At 38.4% G+C, this 26,720-nt stretch overlaps 1 protein-coding gene across 1 annotated transcript in view; it reads right to left on the bottom strand.

Annotated features, from left to right (window-relative positions):
• The window catches only part of Ctnnbl1 (catenin beta like 1), a 157,613-nt gene that overhangs the window by 116,171 nt on the left and 14,722 nt on the right, over positions 1 to 26,720 (bottom strand). Inside the window, exons 2-4 of the mRNA XM_010640045.3 lie at positions 12,365 to 12,553; positions 8,202 to 8,308; positions 213 to 352 (exon numbers count right to left, since the gene is read on the bottom strand). Of these exons, the coding sequence (XP_010638347.1) occupies positions 213 to 352; positions 8,202 to 8,308; positions 12,365 to 12,553 (436 nt within the window). The remainder of the gene's footprint in view (positions 1 to 212; positions 353 to 8,201; positions 8,309 to 12,364; positions 12,554 to 26,720) is intronic.

A 26,720-nucleotide genomic window follows, 5' to 3' on the forward strand; every position in this document is an offset into this window, starting at 1 on the left:
AAAAAAAAAAAAAAAAAAAAAAAAAAAAGAATATTCCCAAGGCTTATTAACAGATAAAAACCAGATTTTCAGATAAAGAGTAATATGTATTTCAAAATGGAAGAAAATTAGAATGGAAATAGAACACTACAGGTGATGGCACACATCAGCAGAGGCTGACAGAAGAGAGTGAACAGCATTTCTTCCCCAGAGGACAGATCAGAAAAGGATATCTGTATTATCATGTCCCAGCAACCCGAGAAGTGACTGCACTGCGTTCAGCTCCACCAGAAGGTGGTACAAGTCTGGCATGGTGGCCACCACGTGCATCTCCTGAATGATGTCATTTAGGTCCAATTCGGATTCCATGAACCTAGAAGGGGAGAATAAGAGAGCATCATTGAAAGGAAAAGGTACTAAAAGGCAAATAGTAACATAACCTAGACAAAAAAACAATCTGTCAAAGTGTCTACAACAGACCAACCAAGAAGTATGCTCATCCAAACATCATACTGTCACAGAATTTCCTTGGGAAATCGATTTCCTCATTACAAAAATCAATCTTGGATTCAGATCTCATTACAGGGCTCCCCTTACTCCTTCAGTCACAAGCTGCCTTTTATTTTAGAGGCTCTCAAAGCATTCTGCAGCATTAAATGATCTGCCCACCCGTCCTATGGATTAGCTACCATTATCCTGTGGTGTGGCAATTCATTCTGTTGCCCGGAACTAGCTACGCTACTAATTCTATAAGCGTTTCTCTTACTTCTCTCTTCAGATCAAGAGCCAATTATTCCCCTCACCCAAAGGAACACAGTCAGTTTCCTCATCATCCCTCAAAACCCATTCTTGCCCCTCATGCTCCCTCCAATGAGCTGAATGCGAGGCAAGTTCCAAGTTAGGCTCATCTAGAAACTGGCATTCTGTTATCATTATCACATCTTCCACAGCATAATATTTCACTTACATTTCCACAACTGAACCTTTCAGCAAACCTCTGCCCAGGCACTAAGAACAAAACTACTTTGCATTCACTCTGCCAACACCTCCCCAGTGTTCAGCATATAAGAAATGTCCATTAAGCCTTGGATGAGTAAGATAGGAAGATGTGTTCTGAAAAGTAAATGAGTTAATCCAAGTAAAATAACTGAACAATACTTGACTGAGCATGACTGTGAGGAAAGGGTGGTTAAACAAGACTCTGGAGCAGACTGCCTGGGCTTGATACTGGCTTAGCCACTTATTTATCCTCTCTCTCATTAAAAATTCTTCTACAATAGGAAAAGCCAAACCTGACACACTCCTGTCAGTCATTCTCCTCCTATGGCAAAATCCCTCAGTACCAAAGCGCTTCTCCCTGCTGAGTCCAGACCTGGCTTTAAAATCCTGTGCAACACAGCAGTCCAAGAGATCACCAATCAATTGCACAGTGTATGGGAGACTAAGTTTACCAGTAGTTCCTGTTCTAATCATAAATTTTAAATACCTGCATAGTATTTTCCCTTGGTTGACGTACCATGATTTATTTAACCAATTCCCTGTTAGACATTCAGATAGTTTCCAATTCCTTCCCCTGTAACAAATGACACTTGGATGCATGCACTCATAATTACTGTGGTAAGATAAATTTCCAAGAAGGAAAGTGCTGAGTAAAAGTGTGCATGACTTAACAGACTTTGATATATGCTGCCAGAAAGATAACAACAGTGGGTGAAGGTCTGTTTCCCTTTAACCTATATTCACAAAACAATACTATATATACTTAAAATCTCTAATTCAAGATAGGAAAAAAGACTTTAAAAATTTTTGTATTTCTGATACTAAAATGGTTACATTTTTCTAATGTTTACTATTTGTATTCATTTGCCCATTTTAAATCAGGGTATTCATTTATTGATTTATAAAGCTCTCTATATTAAGGAAATTAATCTGTCAAATATTGCAAAAAAAGAGAAAAGTATGCTTTAATTCATACACTGTGCTTTTTGACATAATGGTTTTTATTTTCTTATTTTTTGACATTAAGGTTTTTAAAAGTTCAAGTAGTCAAATCATCATGCTTTATGAACTTTACATGTCTCCTGAATAAGATCTTTTCTATTCTAAAATCAGGTATGTTTTAAGGTGTACTTCTACATTTATATATAAACATTTAATCCACCCAAAATATATTTTAATTCACAATATAGGTCAAAGGCCAAATTTTATTTCTGCAAATATTTCGCCATCTGCTGCAATATAGTACCATAATCTACACTTTGCTCACATATTTGAAGAAACACTATCATACACTAAATTCTAACACACCTTTTAATCTATTTCTGATGTTTTCACTCCATTTCTTGATTTGTCTGCAAATTTCTGAGACACGACCACACCTACACATTGTTATAACTTTACAGTATATTTTATGTCTGTTATTGTAAAACATCCCCTTGTTATTCTTTTTTCAATACTTCCTTACCTACTCTCATCTGCTTATTATGCTAAGTGAATTTTACATTTCACCAAGATTCTCCCCCAATATCACTTTTTTTTTTTTTTTTTTTTTTTTTTTTTTTTTTTTTTTTTTTTTTTGCACTGTGGTGCAAATAAGATTATCTTTTTTTAGAGCACTCACCACCTAAAGTAGAGAGGCCAATTGAGAATCATGCATCAAAAGGGCTGGTTCAGGGCTGAGGATGTGGCTCAATGGTAGAGCACATGCTTAGCAAGCCCAAGGCTGAGTTCCATCCCCAGCCCTGCAAAAGGACAAAAAAAAGGGGCTGGTGGAGAAGGATTCAAATATCCCATGGAGCAGCAGAACTATATAATCCCTGAACCTAATGGGTTCAGACAACCTTGAAGGCTTATTTGGTCTTACATAGATATTTTAAAATATACTCTGATTTCTGGAGGACAACTTGATAAGATTTTTTACAGTCCACCTGGAAAACTGGCAATTAAGACTGGGCACTAAACAGTAATAAACAAAATCATGCTGAGTTCTAGGACAGGATTTGGGGATTGAATAACTGGTGAATGAATGTCCGCCTGCAGAGAGGGAGAGGCTTCCATTGGTGTCCTGTTGTCTGATGCTGTCTGACGGCTCTGTCCTTAGGCTTGTTTGGAGACAACTATCTTATTATTCTTTGATCAACGATTTGGATGAAAAAATAGAAAAGGCAAATTTAACAAATGTCATGTAACGCAAACCTTAAAGAGACAGTGAACAGAATCACTTCAAAAGGTCTTGACAGGCAATAACAATGTGCCAAATCTAACCAGACAAAAACTGTCTGGGATGCACACAGAAACTACTGAGCCAAAAAGGATAAACATATGATGTGGGAAAGGTGTAGTTAGTGCACATGTGTAGAAAGGACTTGATAGTTTTAGTCAAATGTAACTGTAGTACCATCAGATGGTTCTATCTACTGCTTACTCCTTCCTACCTGGCCCCCAGCCACTGGCACACTTGCTGGTCCACCACACAACCTCAGCAGGTGCCTGGTAAATGAAGGAGCAAAGGAACGCAGCTCACACCAATGCTACTATGATTTAGGTTACTTAAAGGAAGACAACAGAGTTCTCATTTTGATTAGATAACCATAACTTTGTGACATCTATTATAGGGCTCACACTTTAGAGGGATATGGAAAGTGATACTAAGAAGCAACAGAGATTACAAGAAGTCATCCAAGAATTCATTGAAATTCTTTCTCACTGTTAGTCAAAATCTTGAGTCAGAACCGCTAAATGATGGAATAAGTTTCTCTGGCATATTAGATCCTTGTCATTGGGAGTAATTAAAAAAATACCAAGATTTAAATGACAGAATGGACTGCACCTCTCAGTTCCTTCCAAGTATATGTTATTATCCCAATGTTTTAAGTTTAGAAAGTCAGAAAATTATCAAAACAAACACGAGAGAGTTAAATCAGACAAAGGCAAAAACAGCAAAAATATTACCCCGTCCAGTGTCACATGAGTAACAAGGTATAGTGGTAAATGCCCGAATTTAACATTTGTAGGAAAATGGCTACACCTTGAGACCACAATGTTAAGCGAAATAAATCAGACACACAAGCTTAAATATCACATGGTTTCTCTTATATGAGAAGCCCAAATTATAAATAAAGAGCAAAATAAAAGACAGATAACAGGAACTAGGGAGATAGATCTTATTCAAATGAGAAGGGGAAAATCAAGAAATGGGGGGAGCACAAAAAAGAAATTAAGATGTTTTATATACATGTGTCAATTCCACAAGGAATGTAAACATTTTCTACTACAAACATGTACCCATAAGAATTTTTTTTTTTTTTAATTTTTGGAAAGGAAAAAAAAAAGATTGACCTGGGTGTGACCTTGAGCAAGATGTCAACAAGTATTCATCAGACACACACAGTATTAGGTGCCAGTCACTGTCCTAGGTTCTGCAAACAGAAGAAATAACAAGAGAATCCCAGTGTCTAATAGAGCCCTCAGCCTAGCACAAATGTAAACAATGTATTACATAAAATTAATCATAAGGATGCCTACTACTGCCCAAGAGAAGTGCTACCAAAACACAGAGCACAGGGCTCCAACCTAGTCAAGGAAGGCATACTAACTAGTTATCTCTACACCTCAATTTCCTTATCTTCCCTAGCTGAAGTATATTGAGGATTAAAAGGAATAACACATATAAAGTGCCTAATAATACTTGCCACACAGTAGATACTCAATGACTCTGCACCCTCAAGTTTGCTATGCTGTAACAAATACAACTTCTTCTGTTTTTGCTGACAAAGCACAGCCTACTCGTTTAAAGTGCACATGATATTTGCAGAGGGCTATCTTTAGGGATTTGGAGTGCCTTCTGAAATACATGACTCACATCTGGGCTAAGGATCAAGTGAGAGGTGATGGGAAGCAATACAGCAACATATTAAAACAGTAACCCAGGCTGAGGAGGGGTCATCCACTCCATCTGACATGACAGAGAATCTTCTCCTAGCCTGCCACTTGCTTCAGACAAGCAGATGTTTTCCTTCAACCACAAAAGTGAGTATCAGCAAGTGACCAGCAAAGTTCTACACTGTGCTACAAAAGCAGCAGAAACCAAAGAGGTCTAGGTGCAATCACTGCTGAGGAAACATGATGTTCCCTCCACCTAACTAAATCAATAGTTCTCAAGGTGCAGTCCTGGGTTCCAAGGATGTGGACAGGAGGTAACTGGAGATCCTTTTGGGGGTTTGTTAATACCTTAGAAGAATTAAAATAGTTTTGACTTATTTGCCCTTTTCACTTTTATTCTCTAGGAAGCATACAGTAGAGTATTACACAGGGCTACCCAACATGTGATATCATTGTTCTGATAGCTAACTGAATGTCAACTTGTATGTTGTGGTATTTTCTAGAAATTTCTGAGGAATGCATTTCAGGGTATTCAATAATTTTGAAGAGCAAAAGGCCTTTGAAATGAAAAGGCTGGGGCATCAAATACGAAATAATTTTGTTCCTGCAAAAATGAAGAATTAAACTATGGAAGAAGTTACTAGGGGAACAGCATACTTTACTCCATGTGACATTAGGGAGAAGGATTGCACAGTGCAAAGTGGAGGCTGCAGAAGGAGAATTGTCGATTGAATCTGAAATGCAGCCAAATGAAGAGAGGCATTTTGGGGTATGCCATTAAAATGACAATTGCATATATGGGAAAATAAATTTGAATGTTTATGATCTCAACTAGAAAGTTTCTTTCAAATATGCTCTAGCAATTTTCATCTTAATTGCACTTCGCTGGTCTGGAGAATTATAAAAGACACCGCATCAGTAACAATTCAAAAACTCAAGGACAAAACACAATATAGTTTCCTAACTGCTTTTTGACATGACAAAAAACTTTATGCATAATTTCAATCTCTGCATGTTCAGATTTAAAAACTAAAATGGTATATAAATTTTGTCTGAATGGAAAATACTGTTAACTTTTTAAAAATTTTTTGTTCATAAAAACAGCTCATGATTGCTAACACTAGCACATCAGTGTTGTCACATATGGTGACAAAACCTATAGAAACACAGCTCTCAGTTGCCAGAAGGATAACAATCAGGGGAGCAAAAGTAATATCTGTATTCCAAGAAGTAAACTGGATTTCTGGAGTCATCGACCTATAGCATGTTTTTCCTCAAAAGAGATGTATTAAAGGAGGGTTACTGCAGCATTATTTATAAAAACCAATATTTAAAATAACCATCAGTATCCATAAATAGAAATATAATTAAATAAATTACAGTATTTTCCAACCATGAAATACTGTGTACTAATTAAAAGACAAAAGGTAGATATGCAGATAACTAACAAGAAAACATTTCTTGTTATATGATTCCAATAAGAAGTAGAACACTTATGGGATGATTTATATAGGAGAAAAAAACTACATATGTACATACACATATAAATAAGTGCACAGAAAACAATCTAAAAGGATATTCATGAACTGTTCACAGAGCTACCTCTAGATACGGGAATGAAACGGGGACAGTACAGCAAAGAAAACTCTGATGTTTTATTCTACTTACAGCACTGTTATTTTTTGCAATGACAATTTTTTTGTGTATTACTTGCGTAAACACACCCACAGACAGACACAGGGACACACACACACAATTCAGTGTGGCAAGTGCTAATGTATGGTACAGCGTACAATCAGCATAAAACCGAGAGGGTACTGCTGCCAGGAAGGTGAGCTCTGGTCTAGTTGCTTCATACTATCAGAAAGGGTACGAGGCTTGGTCCTATGACTGGTTTCCCTCTTGCCTCCTCATCCACTGTACAGAGAGCACAGTGGACTACACTGGCTTCCTCAGGGTGCCGTGAAGATTCTGCCCTCTGATATCTCAGTGCCATTGTTCTTTACATTGCTCCCATGCTCTTCTGTGTTCTTTTCTACCTATGACAATCAAAACCACTCTTCAAGGCTCAAATATCACCTTTGCTGTGAAATCTTCAGTAGTCACCAACCAGGCATTTACTATTTCTTCCCCTATACTTCCAAACTTCTTGCTTATAATTTTTATGGAGTATATATTTCTACTTTGCATGTAGCCAGTTTCCCTAGCAACTTATAAACTTGAGTGCAAAGGTCATACTATTCAACTCTTAACTGCCTACAAAAGCCTTGGGCATATTAAGATTCATTAAAACTGTATGTCCAGAGAGAAAGAAAGACAGGAAGGGAAAAAAGATTTAGGATACTAAAATCAGTATAAATACGAAAAATCTTTTAGTTAGGATTGAAAACTGAAAGACACCAGATCCCTTCCTCATCACGGAACTTCACAGAAATAACCATATTAACTACCATTTCATGAGTATCTATGATCTGCAAGAACTGAGCTACAAATACTTGCCATTGTTCTTAATCTTCAAAACCACCTCGCGCAGGAGTCATTATTTCCTTATATAGGTGAGACAGACACCTGAAGCTAAGAAAAGTTCCCCTTTCTTACTTAACATCACATGGGAATCACATCCATTTTTACCTTATTCAAAAGCTTTTGATATTTTTCTCAACAGTAAAGCTCTTCCTAATGGCAACCATGGCTTTGGGTGGGGGGTGTGGAGATGTGGGAGGGACCTTTTTCTTCAGGCACTAAGAATAATGATGAGGGGAGAAAGTTAACTTAGCAGGCCTGACCATCTGAAGGTGAGGCTTGCAAGGCTGACCCAAAGTTGGCAGGTGGGAACTGGGCTTTTGAAACATTCCCTAAGTGATAAGGCTGTTATGCCAGCCTGGAACACTGAACAGCTGCTTTCCTTTTGGGATACTGAAATGCTGGTAGTTATTTCTGCCAGAAATGCCTATACGAACAGTCCTAAATAAAAATGCCAGACTTGGGAGTCTCAAACAGGCTTCTGTGGACAGAAATACTATATACATGTTGACACAATTCACTGCTGGTCGGTCTGGGCCTTCCCTGGGGAAGGGGGAAAGAGAGGAGCCTGTGCATGAATTTCTATATTCTTTTTCCCTCATGGATCCCATTGTATACTCTTCCACTGTAATAAACCACAGCACGGAGTACCACTGACTGAGTCCTATGAGTACTTCTAGTGATTTCCCAAATGTGGATCATCCTGGGATTCCTGATCCAAATCACAAAAGCCAAAGCAAATAAAACAAACAAATGAAAGACAAAATTAGCAAACAGAACACTACAGCAGAAATGGTATCAGGAAAACAGAGCCTTACTTCTCTGGATTGTCTGGAAACTTGATCCGCAACTCTTGATTTTTATATGACCTCTTTTCAAATGTGAGGATCATTTTCTTCACTGAACTTTCATCCAATGGTTCCTCCTGTACACAAAAGGACAAATGCAACAAGTTCAGTACAGAGATTTTGTACTCACTGTCACTCTCTTTCCTGTGACACTTATACTCTACCTCACTCTGTCAATGACTTACTTCCCAGGTTCGATGCACAGTATATACTTTTTCTCCCTCATTACAGTGACAGTTAAGGCTGTATACCAGACGTTTTAGTGTACCATTCTGGGTCTCACACAATGGTCGATAGCTATAACACAGAAAATGCAGCCTAAGATCTTAAAGACTCGTTCCACAAAATTTTTAAATCTCCTCCCCGCTCATTACTAGACACTGACCCAGGAGTGCTCTACCACTGAGCTATGATCCACAATCTTTTTTATTTTGTATTTTGAGACAGGGTCTTACTATGTTGCTCAGCCTGTGATCTTGAGCAGCTGGGATTACAGGCATATGCTACTGTGCCCAGCTAACAAGTATTTCTTGACCACACTGTATGGCACAGATAATAACAATAAGCAATAATGGTAGATATTATTATTTAACATTTATCTTGTCCTTTTCCTTTGTTACAGGTAAGACTCAGAAGTTTTAAAAAAACATGTTCAAGATCTAATACTAAGTCAATGAGAGGAGTCCTTAATCTTTTCTCCATACCAGAGGTCAGCAAACTATAGTCCACAGGCCAAATTCACCCTACTGGCTGTTTTTGCAGTCCCTGAGTGAAGAACAGTTGTTAATTAACTACAGTCACTGCTTTGCATCTCTCACACACTACTGTGCTCAGTCCTCACTAGCTGCTGAGAAGGCAATCCAACAGGTACTTCGAATCCAGAGGTAACATCAAGAATTTAGTAACCTTGCCCAAAAGCATAAAAAAACTGGATCATACAGAATTTTCTTACTTCATACACTGCAGTAATACTTACAAAGGTAAACAAAAGGAAGATTTGAAAAGTGAATCATATCCCCCTGCAAAAAATCTACACTCAAATTTCAGAAATGCCTTTAGTTTACTTTCCAGCTTAATGTGCTATGAGCCCTCTGCCTCTCTAAATTCTCCCAACCCCAGCTTCACTGCTTTGTAGTTGATGACTATAAGTCATACCTAAAAGCAATAAAGAAACTGCTATTAGAACCTGAAATAGATCATTTTGGAAAGTAATGAATCATGCCATAATTTATAAGTACTCAGAAAATGTTAGCTATTATTTTATTATTAAATTTCAATCTTCATATATTGTAAGTGGAAGATACCTTTCCTTTATTTATTTGGTGCATGACATATTTCATAGATGGTATCAGACTCCAAGATCCATAGACACTGTACTCTGTTGGACTTCTATGTTCCCCAGGGTCCTGAAGTCAATGTTCCAGGTTAGTCAGGAGTCAGAGTCTGGCTTCACTGCATACTAGCCATATGACAATGTAACCTTACTATGTATATTATTCAAACCTTCGCCAAATCCAGCTGATTCCTTCACATAAGTCTCTAATGAATTTACCCACTTAGCACTTAAGAGTAAAATCTCAAATCCTTCACAGGACCTATAGAAGGAAGATCTAGCAAGATGTGGCCCAGATAACCTATCCAACCCAAAACTAGGGCAAATACCTCTGTTGCTGGCCCATGTCTACTTAGTCACTGCTGATTACCCAGTCCCTGGCACACAGCAGGTACCCAGTGAAGATCTGTTGCAGAGAGGAATGATGGAAGGGAAAAAGGGATAAGTGAAAATGTTTCCTATATTCTTTCAAGGTCATAGGGATGACCTAAAGAAATTATGTACCTAAAATTGTTTGGTAAACTATGTTAATGTAAATTGTTGTTAACAGCTACGGGCACAATGTATTCAACATACCACTAAGGATTAAATAATCCAAATTTCTAGGAAAGGGTTAAATTACTTTCACACAACCTCAGTCATTGCTCTTCTTTCCCTTTACTATGTGTTGCCACCTTTCGGGAAAACCGTATTACTATTAATCCAGCTTGCACAGGATTTCCAAAATTCCAGCCTCTTCAGGGCTTGGCCTTCTGTAATTTCTCTCAACATTGGGAGAAAACGGAATTATCAGTCTTAGTCATTGGCCACAGCAGTATCTCCAATAGCTCAACGTCAGAAACCAGAGGGAGATTTCAGAAAGATGAATGCCAGTGATGTAGCACAAAAAGGACAATAATATTTTACAAGTCCATGTGACTTTGCAGGGGCAAGCATCACTTGTTTTTCATCAAATTGGACTTCGGTGGCAGTGAGAAAATAACTCCTGGACTTGTAGCCTTCCATGTGTCATTTTTACAAAGCGATCTCTTTTTCTCTGTCCCTTAACAGAAGGGCTGGTCCCATATTACATTTCTGTCTCCCAGGCTAGAAACCACTTACCCATGACAGCTACTGACCTAATCCTCCAATACCACCCCTGCCCTACACGGGAATTATACCCACTAATTAACTGCTGCAGCAGGGTGAACAGATTGAGCAGAACCTGGTGAGGAAGGAAGCGGGGAGCATATGCCACATGCACCGTTCGTGTAAGCCCTAGCAGGGCTGCTACCCTCGGGGAGGAAATTCACAATTCAAGACTGACTATCTCCCACTACAGATTTCCAAAGTGGCTTCATCTTTATGGGGTAGATCCCCGCATTAGCCCTGGTACAAACCCTAATGAGAGAGTTTTTGTCATAACATAGCAAAGACCTTTTGGAATATGAATAAATGTTTTTCTTCTTCTCCGATTCACACTCTAGCCTCATATTTTAAATCCAAACAGCATCATGTCTTTGAGGGAACTAGAACATCTGGATTTGAAGTTTATTTCCATAATTAATATTGAACAAAATGCCACAATGAAATAATACGCACATTAACACTAAAAAATTTTAAAAGACACAAAGGTAAGGTCGTTTTGTTTTTAATCACTGATATTTTACCTGTACTATTCTCAGTTTCATTCATTTATTCATTCAATAAATATTTATTAAGGATCTACCAAGAGCTGTAGTTCTGAGTGCCAGAGATATAGCTGTGAACAAAACAGAACCCTACTCCTTATTTTTTATAGGAAGCTGGTGGAGGACAACAAGTACAATCAACAAATAAGAATTTCAAGGTCTGGGGATTTAGCTCAGTGGCACCCGCACCTGCCTTGCAAGCTGAAAATCCTGAGTTCGATCCCCAGTAACAACAAAAAAAAAAGAATTTCAAGTCATGACACATGCAGTGAAGACAATATACAGAAGAAAGTGATAAAAGTATCTAAGGATGGCTTACAGAGCTATCTCAGAGATAGGACAGACTTCTCAGGGGAGAAACACCTGAATGGAGATTTGAATGGGAAGAAACCGAGTCATGCAAAGTGTTATGCGAAGAGCATTCCAAGAGAGGCCCCAGAAGTAAGGTCCAGAGGCAGAAATGAGTGCAAAAGCCTAAAGGCATCTTGAAGATCAGCAAACAGAAAAGCCCAAGCCATCTCCTTCCCTAAACCAATTTGTGTTTTGTTTTGTTTTTTGAGATGGGCTCTTGCAATGTTGCCCAGGCTGGCCTTGAACTCCTGGGCTCAAGCAATCCTCCTGTCTCAGCTTCTCAAGTGCTGAAACTACAGGCACACACCAAGCCCAGCTCTAAACTGTAGTTTTCTAGTTACATCTCAATACCTAACCCCTTAATTTCACCACGTTTGCTGTTTGCCAATGCCATTTCTTCTGTCCTAAAGCCTTTCTTCCATTTATCAGCTCTCCTTGCAAATACTGCTCATATTAAAAAATGTGTCCCCTGAAGGGTCAGTCTAGGAAAGTTTCTCCAAGCTTCTAGAGTCAACGCCAACCCTTCCTCTCTGTTTCCACGGACTTCGAGTCAGCATGTAATTAAGAACAACTTTTTAAATTCTGTGACATCCTTTACACTTTGGAAAATGCTTTCTAAACTCCACTATTCTGCTTAAACTTCAACACTATGAAATAAGAACTCTTAATCCCATCTTACAAAACTTGGAACTTCAGAATTAAGTAGTTGCCCGAAGTTACTCTACAGGTAACACCCAGGGCCAGGGTCTGGGCTCCCTCCTAGCTTTGACATATTTTACCTCTTCCTCTTCCTCCTCGCCTTCTCTGTCAATAATTTGAAGCAGCCTTTTTTTGTCATCATCTGTTTCTTCAGCCACAGTCACCTCCTCCTCCCGATAGCGGCCCCGTTCTCGAGGACCAGCTTGTTTCCGACGCGTTTTCAGCTCCTCCTCATCATCATCTCGGGGACGCTTTGTGCCCCTGTTGGGCTGAGAATGAGAGAAAAGAAACACAGGGTGTTACAGCTGGAGAAGATATAGAAAGGCATAAACAAATGCTCTAGAGGTTTTCAAGGATTCTCAGATAGGAAAGCACCACAGCAAACAATCTCTCCCACAAAATGGGGCAAAGTCCGACATCGTTGTTTTTCAGACCCCTAATGATTCTACAAATACACCATAAGCAAATTTTGAAGGAGGGGAAGAGTTTTTGATATGCAGTTTTATGACTTTAAATTTCCATTTATACAGAAATTGCAAAGAACAAAGCCCCTTAGAGATGGGGACACTGGGTTAGGCTCACTTATTATCAACACTGATCCTTTAGCATATGGTCTTAATTTATGTGGTTCAAAGTCACTTTGATAGTCACTCAGAGGTAGTGCAAACAGAGAATATACCATATGTAAATTTCAAAGACCTACTGTACTTCAAATTCTATTTTACTGAAGAAGGCCAGAGGCCTGGCAGAGGGACTAAACAGACAATTCTCAAAAAAAATTTACAAATGGGCAACAGATATATAAAAGCCTGTTCATCAGTTTATCATCAGTAATCAGAGAGATTCTAATGAGAAACAGAGAGCCATTACCTCACATCTGTTAGAAGGGCTGAGAGTGAGGTAAAAAGGGAATTCTTATGCAAGGTCACTGGGAATGTAAATTAATGTAGCCATTATAGAAAACAGAAAACTAAAAATAGAATCACCATATGATCCAGCAATCCCACTTCTGGTACATATCCAAAGGACGTAAAATCAGTATGCAAAAGTTATCTGCACACCACCCCCTTCATTGCAGCATTATTTATAAGCAACAAAAGATGGAGGCAACCTAGGTACCCATCATCAGATGAATGGATAAAGAAAGTGAGGTATATATACCAATTGGAATGCTATTCAGCCATAAAGAAGCTTCTGTCATTTGCAAAAAATATGGATCAACCTGGAGGACCATTATGAAACAGGCCATGCACAGAGAGAAAAATGCCATATGATCTCACTTATATGTGAAATCTAAAGTAGGCAAACTGAGAAGTACAGAGTAGAAAGATAGCTATGAAAGGCCATGGAAAGAGGACACACTGATGAAAGGGTACAAAGTTTTGATTAGGAGAAATATGCCTTGCTAATCTACTGCATAGAATTGTGTCTATAATAATAGTGTACTACATAGTCCAAAATTTCTAAAAGAGTAGATTTTTAAATGTTTTTATCACCAAAATAAAAAAAAAATATGTAAGGCAATGGAGTTGTTAATCAGCTCGATTTAATCATTCCAAAAGGTCACTAAACCATTAGCACTATGGAAGAGAAATGGCAATTTCTGAGTGTGAGGCACTTTCCATCATACTGTCTGATGGTACTTCATTTTGCCTTCTACAACATAATCCATGAAGAACATACTTATTAAATTCAAATAAAACAAGGCACTCTTGAAATGGGCTTCAAGCTAAGAAGAAACAATAAAAAGACATCAATGCCACCATTTGGCTCAATTTGCTATTGGTGTGACTGAATGTATCACTGACCTCTTTAAACCGCCACTTTTGGCAAATGGGAAATTTGCCTTTTCCCAGTGAACTTTAAGAAGCTTTTAGAGTGAAAGAATCCTAAACTACAAGAGTATTAAACAAACATAAAAGTATCACTATGAGGTAATCCATGTGACTCTTGTCTTCCTCAACAAATAAGCTTTTCCTTACCCGGTTCTGACAACTGCACCCACTAACAGTGGGCTAGTGCATTGTGGTATGTTACTGCCAAACAGAAAAGCATGCCACATTCACTGCCAGCCTGCTACACTGTTTAGTAAAATAGACGAATTTCTATTACACATGACACCTCGCCTTGTGACTGTCACTGAAATGCACTATGCCACGGGTGAAGTCATTTCCTCTGTATTCCTGTATCCTGCTGGTTCTACATACCAGGTGCTTCAGTAAGTCTGAGCATGTGACACTGCTTAGAAAACTCACATTAGCCAATTTAGTTTGTGTGGTACCACCTGCTATTTTTCATTCTCTTCCTAGTCTTCCTAGGACAGAGTACAGTCTCATATGAACACACCCTATCTCCTAAAGTTCAAATATTTACTTTAAAAATTTAAAAAGGGAAAAAAATCCACATGCCAGTAACTACAGACTACAAGAAAAAGAAGGGGGTGGCTTTCATGTGAGAAAGGACGTGAAGGTAGCTCTATCCTACAGGAGGACAAGCTTCAGACCAGAAATCTGCAGCTCCCCAGCAGGTAAGGAACTTCAGCCCCCTGAGAACATGAATTCTTTCAGGCTCATAAAACAATCCCTGCTGTGATTCTGATTAGCAAGAGTCTGCTGCAGCAGCCAAGTCAAAGCATGAGCTCCAGAGTTCTCCATGGAGAGGAGATTTCTGGATTGTTTATCTCTGAGGGTAGAGAGAAAAGGCAGTGGACCACAATTAAAAGGAGAAAACTACTGCTGTAGCTAAGAAATGCAAAATAGAAATAACATCTTCCAATACACTTTTCCCCCCAGTGCTGGAGACTGAACCCATGGCCTCATGCACAGTAGGCAAGCATTCTAACACTGGGCTAAACCCTTAGCCCCTTTGTTGTTATTTTAATTTTTTATTTTGAGACAGGGTCTTGCTTAATTGCCAGGCTGGCCTCGAACTTTCAATTTTCCTGCACTAGCCTCTAGGGCAGATGGGATTGCAGGCCATATCCAGCCAATTCATTTGTTTAAAACAAGCATTGTAGAGATCAGGGGAGGAGCTGCATTTTTATTCCTAATAATTTCCACTGAAATAGCACTTTCTTATGCACATTTTAATGTCTGCCACATCTCTGGCAACAGAAGCAGTTAACAGTTCTGTTTTATAAGCTAGGAGTCGGGATGCCTAAAATCTTTTCATAAAATCTTGCAAAAACAACCTGGTTTCTCAAAGCTAAAGCTTATCTCTGGAAAGTTTGCTCATATATCATGATTCCAGGACCCTAATGGATACAGATCTGAAGGGTTCACATGTATGTAGGTATGTATGTATAAACAGATGCAAGACCATAAGGTAAAGTAATATTTGTTAAAGCATTAACTCAACAATTAATTTATTAAAGAAGCATCGTCAAGAAATGATCCAGCCCAGAAGCAGTTCCAGGCTTCCTTCAGTTAGCTTGTATCTAAGAACGGTCACAGGGACACACAGGGCCAGTGCAGGTTAAGACAAGAAAAGCTTTTATAACCCTCATGAACAATCTGAGTGCAATATCCCTAAGAGAGCAAACTTTAGGTTCACCAGCTGTTCTCCAGGCCTCCTCTCCCAGTCTTCAAATTGAGCTCCTCAATTTTGGTCTTGTTTTGTTTTGCAGTAGTGGGGACTGAACCCAAGACTTCAAATACTAGGCAAGCGCTTGACCGCTGAGCTACAACTCCACCCCTTGTCAAACATTTTGAGACAGTGTCTTGATAAATTGCCTAAGTTGTCTCAAACTTGCATTCCTCCTGCCTCCATTTCCCAAGTAGCAAGGATTACAGGTACATGCATGCCACCATGCCTGAATGAACTATTCTTCACTCAACTTTCAATTGTTCCTTTTTTGAAAACTAACACTCCAAATAGAGAATTCTCTCTTCATTTCACTCTGAGCCATAAATGGATTCATTTCTTCAACAAATATTAAATGCCAACCACATCTAAGTTGCTGTGCTGTTATTAGGCATGTAAGTGTGAACAAGATAGTCACTGTCTTAAAAATCTAGGACTTAAAAATCTAGGACAGAGGGTCCAACTAAGATGAAATGCAAGCCATACATGTAACGTGATATTAAGAGCCACATTTTAAAATGTATAAAACAGAGGTAAAATAAATTTGAATATCATCACTTCAACATGGCAATACAGAAGACTGCTATTTTGATATTTTACTTTTTTAAATACTAAGTCTTTGGAAGCTTGTATCTCAATACAGACTAGGCATGTGTAATCAACAACAATCTGTGACTAGTGGCCACAGCACAGAACAGCACAGGTGTAGAGGGTTTTTTGCTCCCTAATAGGGACTTACAGAAAGTTGGTCTACACTGAAAAGCCCACACTAGAAATTATGATGCTAATTCCACACCCCCACCCAGAAATAAATTTGACTATATTCACCCAATATTCACCTCTCTGAGAGCAGCTGGCTATATAAAACAAAACAGGAGCTGTAAGTGGAGAAGAAGATCACCACTGTCACTCCAATTTCACTCCAGGGAAAACTGAAAGGCTGCTGATGGAGAAAGAGAATGTATTGCTCACAGCTGCCAGAGGTCAGCAGCTCAGGCCAAGCTCTCCTTGTGTCACACACAACCAATCCCAAGAGGCTTAAACTACTCTTACCAGTCACCTTTGGAGATTAATTTGTTTTGGTATCTGAAAGGTGTTTAGAATCCCTCAAGATGAAGGAATGACAAAGTAAGTGTCCTAAATAAAGTCATTTCTCTGCTTTTGTTGCCTACAGGACTTGAGAAAAATGATTAATTCTTAACTTCTTAGGTACCAGAACATCAGCCTTGAAGGGATTTTACAACCTTCTACCTTCCCTGACTTATTCCTCAAATGTGAATGCGGGGGGAGCTCACTATTTGCAACCATTGAATCAAATAGCTAGTAGATTTTCTAGGATACAAAGGCTTCTACTTACTCAAAGCTTATAGTAGGCTTTAAGATGATATACCTGTATATGATATCTTAACTTTACAATAATCTTACAGCATGTATGTGTCTCCATCCATCTCCCTGGAAATGTAAATCAAGACATCTCCACAAAAGCTTTGAAAGAGTTAAAAAACTAAATAAGGAATCTGCCTAGGATATTCCCTATGTACCCAGACAATATCCAACCTAAGCTTTAGGTTTCATTTTCCCCTCTCTATTTTTTTTTTAATTAAAAAGCAGTGAGAAGCTGCAGCTATAATGAGGGGCTGTGGGAACATGCACTTATATTGGGTTCAAAGTAATGTACCATAGGAAGAGGCTACATCACCAGAACGAATCCTAAATTAAAACTCCACTATGAAACCAACTCCATTTCCTCTGAGCATGCAATCTATATTATCGCATTTACGGTCTGTCTCGACCTCAATTAGACTTAGGGGTGAGGGGAAAGAAAGGCAACTTCTATAATAAGCAATAATGGTATCATTATGATAAATTATGAAACACACAATGCAATTATTAATGTGAAGAACACATCTATATCAGGACTTAACAGCATAATGTGGGGGAGATGCCTAAACACAGCTCAACATTCCAAGTTACCTGGCTAAAGACAGGCTAATTCATAAAAGATGCTTTCACAATAACAGAAGGAAAAAATGTTCAGTTCCACTAAGGAAATGGAAACTATCAAAAGAAACCTACTATACTCTTATAATAGCACAAAGCTCAGACAACTTCAGAAAAGGGTTTTCCAAGTAGGGCATGAAGTGCTATTTCTTAAATAATGGGAAAAACTTACGAATCTGAGCTGAAGAAAGAGATAATCTAGTTTACCCCTCTAATGAATAGGGTATGTTGAGCCTAGTGGGTTTAAATAACCTATCTGCTGAATAAAAATACAAGGCTCCTACTTGCCAATAGTGCTTTTCCTTCTCCATACTGAGAGGCCACATGAAAGTATTCATTTTACAGAAAATATTTGTGTACATCTAGATTTGCAACCTTCTGCCATAGTTCTGAGGCACTAGTCCAGACTAGAGGTACTCTCAATCTAAACCAATCAATTATCTATCATTTAAACTCTTTTTAAAACATTTCTGGCTAGGCATGTGCTGAGAGTTTCCTACCATCATCTCTAGTGACCAAAATTCACCTCCTCCCTAATCTGTGTCTCAGATGTGATGCAATCCATCTTTGGATCCCTCAGAGAGGCCATTACATTGAGGATAAACCTTTCAACCTACTATTTCCTTTCCTGGTTCCCAATCAGTCTCCTTAAAGAACAGGTTTAGTCTTATGCTCAAATTTGAGAAAATCATTGGACTAAGTCAAGATGGCAATCCTATTTACTTCTTCCTTTCCCAATGCCTTTTCTTTCTCAAAATAAACACTTTCTAAGGGAAAGGGAGGCAGTGCACAACACGGGGAAAAGGGAGGTCTAATTAAATTCCTTCTAACTGTTACTTCGGGATTTCATCATTTTAAAACTTTCTCCTACCTCTTGAGATAATTAGACATGTGCAATGTCACAACCCAAGATTGGGGATGGATTGGTCTAACCAATCTGAAATGCTTAGAAATCATCTGCTGTTAACCTCTCCTGATTACCTTTTGTCGGAATAAAAAGGAGTTTTCAAACATTTGTTATTACCAGATGGCAGTGAATGGTCTGACCCAGAAGTTACAGATGAGCTGCAGTAATGAGTTTTCCCTTGCCTTTACTGGCTGCACATTCACTGGTGACATTTTACAACTAGGACTTCTGGCTCAATCAATATTTGCAAGCATGAAACCTGCCAAAGTTAACATCAGGGCTCCCTTGCAAATTTGCTTAAGGCACAACTGAAAATGCTCACAATGTCTAACACTGCAACTACATTCAGCCAAAATTCATAATTAAAATCAAAGTAATCAGACACGGAAAATTCCATCACCAAATGGTTGGTATGATGACAACTAAACAAAACACTTTACAAAGAGGTCCTGTGTAAACTACAAAATGTTATGTCAATGTAAGAAATCATCACAATTCTATTTTCAGTTAATAAATGAGTAAAAATTCCAGAGATCCACATGTAATTAATATTGTGCCTCTGCAAAATTATAAGACTTAAAACTAAAACAAACAAAAAAAAAAAATCAATGAACCATGACCACCTACTACCTTTTCTCTAGAGGAAAAAAAAAATACCAAGAACTCAAAAATCTCAAGGCAAAAATCATCTCAAAATATAAAACAACCTCTAATTTAAAAATTATAAGCACTAATACCACAATAATTATCAGATGTGATTTTTATCAATGTCTATCATGAGGGGAAATATCAATGCATTAAAAATTGAAATTAAAGGCAAGCCTAATGGCACATGCCTATAATCCCAGTTACTTAGGAGGCTAAGGCAGAAAGATTATAAATTTGAGGTCTGGGTAACACAATGAAGTGTGTATTGTCAATAAGTAAGAAAAAGAAGGGAGGGAGGGAAAAGGAAAGAATCAAAATTACCAATAGTTTTACTTATGATTTATAATATGATTGAAATGTTTAGTCTTCGTTTAAGCCTGAATAGATATTTGCCTCACTTCCAAAGGCTGTGCAGATTTCTTTTTGAGAAGTACAAACTATAGTTTAATGTCCATGATTTACTTTGACATCTTCTCTGATTAATTCTGCAGCAACATCAGAAAGCTGAATGTTGATTTGGCTTCTTTATTTATCAAAGCTAACATAGGCAGATACTTGTAAAACCACTGGAAGGTAAACTATCTCCATTTCAGTAGACTTATTCTAAATATGTTTTGTCAGCCACACCAGAACCATTATCATTCATTCATTCCAGAAATATTTACTAAGCTAATAACAGAACTTCAACACTGCTCTATTCTATTAGGTGCTGCAGGGAATATCACACATCAATCTAACAACAGCAACAAAATAGCACTGATCAAAAAGATGTAATATGACACAGTGCAAAAAGCAGCAGACCAATGGAATACTCTAAATTCTAATGAATCACTTAAGTAATATAAACTTAGATAAGTCATGTGACTCATCTGTGCTGCATTATAAAAATATTATACTACCTCACAGGACCATCTTTAGTAAGATAAGGTGTAAGATTAAACAAAATAAGACAATGTATATAAACAAATGATTTCAAAAGAAAAAATACTGAGTAGTCCATTAGCATATAAAAAATGGCCCAAATTCATTAGAAATCAGGAAAAGGCACATTAAAAAATAGGAGATAGTATCAGATTGACAAAAATGAAAAAATAAAAATCTGGCAATACCAAGTGTTGCTGAGGATGTGGATAAAGAGGAATTGCTAAATGTGCTTATGGTATAGGATTAATTGGTGATGCCTAATAACACTAACGATGCATATATTTTAGAACAATCCCACCAGTTCTACTCCTAGGTAGACATATACATTGGAAGAATTCACACAACTGTGCAAAAAGAAATAGTAGAAGGTTGACAAAACAAAGAGAGAAACAAATAATGGTATTTCTTGTCCTCCTGATGCTTTCAATCTTGTGAGAAATACAACACAGAAAAGTAAATGGAGGATTACTGAACCTTCTGGTTAGTGTTATGGTGAAGTGTGAGTAGGGCAGTGAAACCAAGAGAGGGGTATGTATACCAGCCTTGAGATAAAGGGACACAGCATGATTCAATGGAGAACAAGACACCAATGAACTAGCCAGGAATCATAATTTACTATTAGCAAGTATATGCAAATTCTCACAGTTCTTTTGCCATTACAGTGACTGCAGCCAGAGAGAATTCATCAGTTTTGCACCTACGTATTTAATCATTTTAAGCTGCTCAACTGTATTTAATACTGTACTTTAGTAAATCTTACAGCAGCACCAAGCTACCATTAGAAGCCTTCTAATGGTAGTACCAAGCTAATATTTGGGGGGTAAGCACAGTAAAACTTAGACTCAGGCAAGTATTATTAGCCTAATCCTACAATTTACAGGTGAATTAAGCCAAGACTCAAAGAGGTGAAAAGGCTTGAGCCTGAAAACCATAGAACCAGGCCTGAAGTCCAATTCTTACCTCTGCAGAACAGCACACACAGCCTCCAGACTGCTTTGTCACAACCTCAGAAACTATCATCTTAAAGGCCTATTTTGCATCATTTCTGCCTCCTACCACTATCTTTGAGACAACATTAAATAATCTGCTGTTTTTCTGCCCAATTTTTGCCAGGTAAGCTCTTTCAGCAGCTGCTCCTTACCTATGGGAATGTTCATACCTAGTAGAGCTTAGTGTCATCTTCCATGTGCAGATTTCAGTAAGAACACCCCTCACCAATCATTTGAGAGCCCTACGTTACCTGCCATTAATACCAGGCCACCCTACACTTTTAAACATTAAAATAATATGGGAAAGCTATTTTAAATTACAGTTTTAAACTGAAGGCTCAGGTACAATAAGTTCATCTCCCTATTGTGGATAACTCAAAAGGCTGGATACTTTACAAGAATCTGAGGGAGAGGGGTAGAATATGTATTCAGCAACCAGCAGAACCACTGTGGTTCTTTAAGTTACAGAACACACCTGTATGCTGACAAGATAAGTTTACCGCCAGTGGAATACTGCCTCTAGCTATGGATGATTTCATTAAGACTAAAAGTGGGGCGAGGAAATCTTTATTTACTTTTTCTGTGAAGTTGCCTCTGAGGTCACTGCCAAAACTCAAAATGGCTTCATTCCTTCAAATAAGAGTCACTGGGGAGGAAAGAAGGTAAAGAGGAAAAAAAGAAAAAAGTGAAGATGTTCAGAGAAAGTGGGAAGGGGGAATGAATCATCCAGGGCTGAATGACCATGAAAGGTATTATGAGTGAGAAACTAACCACTTTATTCATCTATCAATTCTTGCCCATTCGTTGCTGAAGGGCTCTGACATGTGTATAGTTTCAGAAGACTGAGACCATGGCTATTACTGTATTTCTTTCAAAGTTTAGAACTTAGCCACATTACTATTAATACAATAGTTGCCACTTTTAAGGAAGATAGAACTCAGATGGAACTTTAACCTTAGTATCCTGCTAAAAAAGAATAATTTTCAACATTATGGGTGATACTATAAAGTCTAAAAATACAATGTGATTACATAATAGCCTCTCCTGTACCTGTATACTGATTTTTGTGTCTCTCAGCTTAAGCAAAGTGTCTGGTCTTATGGCCTCAATACATGCCTGCTGATGAGTCCATCACAGGCAATGAAAAAAAAAAATAGTTTCATGTCTGCTTTTGTCTCAGATATACTTTTTTGCCCTCAACTCAAAGGTTTTACTATTTCAAAAACCTTTACAAATCACTAACATTAGCAAAATACCTCCATTTCCAATAAAGACAAAGATGTTGAATGACTTATTCTCAAATGAGACAATTCAGTGTCAAAAATAATTCCATTTAGAAAATAATTAAGAATATCCCAACCACTGGCCATTGGAAGATGATCAAAAAGAACTCTCTGGTGGTCTGGGTAAATGTTTATTGGCCACCTACATACTGCTCGTGCAGACCCTGTCCCCAACACCACAGCACTCCCTCAGGGAAGCCACAAAATTGATTCCAAGTGATTTAAAACTAATACCTGTTTACTTCGAGAACATTTTAAGATACTCATTTCCTAGCAGGAGCATCTAGTAGACCAGATAGGAAGATGCATTCCTTGCTGGGCAGAAAGAAACTTTACCAAGGGTAAAACAAATAGGTTATAAATAAATAGGTTTTATTTTATAAACAAAAATAAATTCATAATGGAATAAAGTAATTGTTTTGACCACCTTTTTGAGCTATTTCTTTGAAGCTTAGAAGGCTTAGCTTATCAAATCTGAAAACTGCCCTTCTTTTAAAAAGAATCTAAACACCATAAAGGTAAATGCTTTCTATATGTTGCAGAGACAGTATTACATGTTACTGTAGACGCACTTCAAGATAAAGGAAAGGAAAGTGAATTTTCATAAGTATGTTTCCTCTGTGGGTGAATCTCCAGTCAGTTTCAACGAACTCAGAGAGCCATCAAGGCAAACTACCCATTAGCTGTCAATTTAGAATGACTTCAGAAAGCCAGTCCCAGAGCTCCACTGATATCTTTTCAACAACCTCTTAATCTTGTTTATAACACCTGTGTTAAAGCAGCCTGACATGAATTCTACTCACTTGTCTCAGACTGAAATTACTTAGAAACTTGAGAATTCCAGTAAACATACCAAAAAATACAAAGCTATAATGCCTGAAACACTGTACATAAGGGAATTTGGCAACCTTTTTCAAACAAACTGCATAAATGAGCCAGGATGGGCCTTAGAAGGCAAAGTCAAACATAAATCTCACAAAGAACAGGAAGCACTAAGGTCACAGAACTATGGGGTTTAGAGAATTTCTCCTCAGCTTCCTCACCAAGTGACAAATCTGAACTGCACTAACTATGCCTGCTCTGTTTCAGAAACTTTACATTTCATTTTATTTTTAATTCTTGCACAACCCTTCTAGATAGGTAATAACATTCCCCATTTCTAAAGCAAGGAAGCTGAGGCACAGGAGGCTTGCTTAGTGAATTGCCAAAGGTCAGAGAGCTGGGAAATGATGGAGATGGGATTCAATCAGCACCAGGCAGTCTATGCCTGACAATATCATGCTACCACCATGTGACTTAGAAATCACTGTTCTGGTTTCTGCACTTACTACAGATTTGTTTCCTGAGGCCCCTACACTCAAGAGAACTGTTATCAGCTCCAATACTTTGTTTTAGAAATCCCCATGTGTCCAAGACCTGTACAAAACAAAACACAGGAGAAATGGATGCTAAACTACTCCCATTAGCAGGGTAACATGATGTAGTGAGAAGAGAATGGACCATGGAAATTAAACCACCTGTGTTTGTTGTTACTAGTGTGACCTTAAACAAGTCACCATTTTCAGCCTTGGTTTCATTACTGGAAAAAACCCCTCCTAGTGTTGGGGAATAATATGTGGAAGAGCCTAATGCAGAAAAATTACTCAATAAAAAAAGAAAGAAAAGAAAAAAAAGGCAAATGGAAATGGGTATGCCAGATCCAACTAACATAAACTAAAAACTAATCTTGTTGTTCTATACAATCTCTTATTTTTTGTCTATACGCTGGATAAAGAGAAAACAGCAATTGCAGCCCACAGTAGACTTACAGTAAATCTCAGGCAAATAAATGAAGCAATCGATTTCTTGCTTCAGGGTCAGAGACAACCCCAGTCTTTAAAAGAAATGCCAATCAACTCTCTAGTTACTATAGAAATACAACCAAGCTTTTATGAAGATCATTTACTGTTATTATTTAGGGCAAGTTTCACCCAAACCAAGCGATTTTTCTATGACCAGAGCCACAATCATTCACAAACAGTTTAATCTACTCCTCATCAAGAAAGAAGAAGCAAGAAAAAGAAAGTAGCTGGGGAGGTGTTATATGGCAATAGAAAAACATGTAGAAGAGACCTGAAATCAGTTACCTAATCTGATATGCAGCTTTTTCCACTCAGCCCTTCATTTTACCTTCTTCAGTCAGGAGACATTATTGAACATTAACTCTATGGCAAGCAATGATGTGGTCGCTGCCCTTGAGGAACTCAGTCCAATGAGAAGAAAGGCATGTAATCAAGCAATTCCAATAAAGAATGAAATACATGGTAGACAGGAAGCAAGTACAAGGTCTAGCAATGGCACTATTCTGCCAAATTCGCTCTAGACTTGTTCTCTTTTTAATTTTAAGCTACCTTCATTCATCAGAGCCCTCTCCCAGGAAGAAGATTCTAGCATCTACTGCCTGGGTGTCTTTGGCCAAATTATTAAACCTCTTTAAGCTTCCTTTCCTCATCTGCAAAGTGGGAATGAGAATACTGCCTTCCCAAAGTTGCCATGAGAATGAGATAGGATAACATACACAAATGTAATAGCATAGAACCTGGCTCTTAGTAGGCTTCAATCCTTGGATATCCCAGGCCTTTATTTGGTTCTTTGGACTGGGTAGCCTCTGTGCTCCTCTATGAGATGCTTGTTATCCACTTCCATTTAGAAATACACCATCCCTATAAGCAACTCTTTTTCCCATAATACAAAGATAATGTGCCACTGAAAGGCAAACCTGCCATTCATGCAATCCCAGCTTCACAACCTCTCTGCCCACAGTATTAGCCTGCCATGTTCCTTGGAAAAACTATAGTCACAACATTCAGCCATCAAAAGTTCACATAGCAGAAGCACCTCTGCCTCATGGAAGGTAAACAGGGTTAAAAATTGCTTTTTTTCTAATTAAAATAAGACTTCCACAATCTCCTGCTGACAATCACAACTAGAATGTGGAGCCCAATAACACTTAACCAGTCTCCATCCTGCTCCAAGGGCGGTTTCTAACACTCAGAGGAGGAAGGGGAAAACTTACTAATTTAAACAAAATGTTTAATCTTCTAATTATGGGACAGACTCCAAGAGGATGGAAAGTGATTTGCAATCTTCATTATGGAATCCCCATGCGACCACTAGTACAAGTCATGTCAGCCAGAGGCAGATGCCATCTCTCTTTCCCCACTGAGCCTTCTGTGTCCTTGTGTGTGCTCTGTAAGGTTGATAAAAGAAATCTTTGGCAAAAACGAGAGGTAGAAAAACCCAGGATTTCTGTCTCCCTTGGTTCATTATGATGAGTGAGGTGTATGGATCCCCAGTGAGAAGGCAAGGAGATAATATTCAGTAACTTCAGACTACCAGGCAAAGCAGCCAGAGGCCTTTGGAACCGCTGAAGTCTGCCCAGCTCAGGTGGTACTTAAGCAGTTCTTTTCACTTGCTGAAAAGTCCTGACACCAGTGCTAAGAGATGCACCATGAATTAGGGTGGTGCCCAGCAATGGCACCTCTGGTCAGAAGGAAATCTGCTCCTGTGCAGATATGCTTGCATACTTGCTCACTTGTGTTATCTCCAGCCACTCAGATCTCTATGTACTAACTCAGGAGGAAAAAGTCCCTGACAACCAATTCTAAAAAATCTGATGGCAGAACTCCCACTGGAAAACCAGTGGAGGCAACAAAGGCAGGCGATTATCCCCTTTCATTAGTGACAGTCCTTTTTACCTTTTTTTTTTTAAACAAAAAGTAGTCATTTTGGACACTACTCACTGCAGTCACTTACACAACTGGCAGAAACAGAACGTACCCCTAAGCCAACTGAAAAAAAAATGTGCTGGAAATAACCAGAAATGGCTGTGCCCCCTTAATTATCCACTATAATGTAAAAGCAGACATGGTGACGATGGCCACAAATCTGGACAAAACAGCAGTGATATTTAATCATCAGCCCAGACCATCTGCAACTGTTTTGCAGAAGCACATAAAGTTTGCAGGGTTCCAAAGCTTCCTACAAGCTACCAGGTGCTGAGGGTCAGCTGCATTGTCCTGGGGTCCACCAGGGGCTGTTGTCTTCATTCTCTGCAGGCCAG

Source organism: Fukomys damarensis, unplaced genomic scaffold, assembly GCF_012274545.1.
Source record: "Fukomys damarensis isolate Sample0158 unplaced genomic scaffold, DMR_v1.0_HiC HiC_scaffold_22, whole genome shotgun sequence".
Lineage (NCBI taxonomy): Eukaryota > Metazoa > Chordata > Mammalia > Rodentia > Bathyergidae > Fukomys > Fukomys damarensis.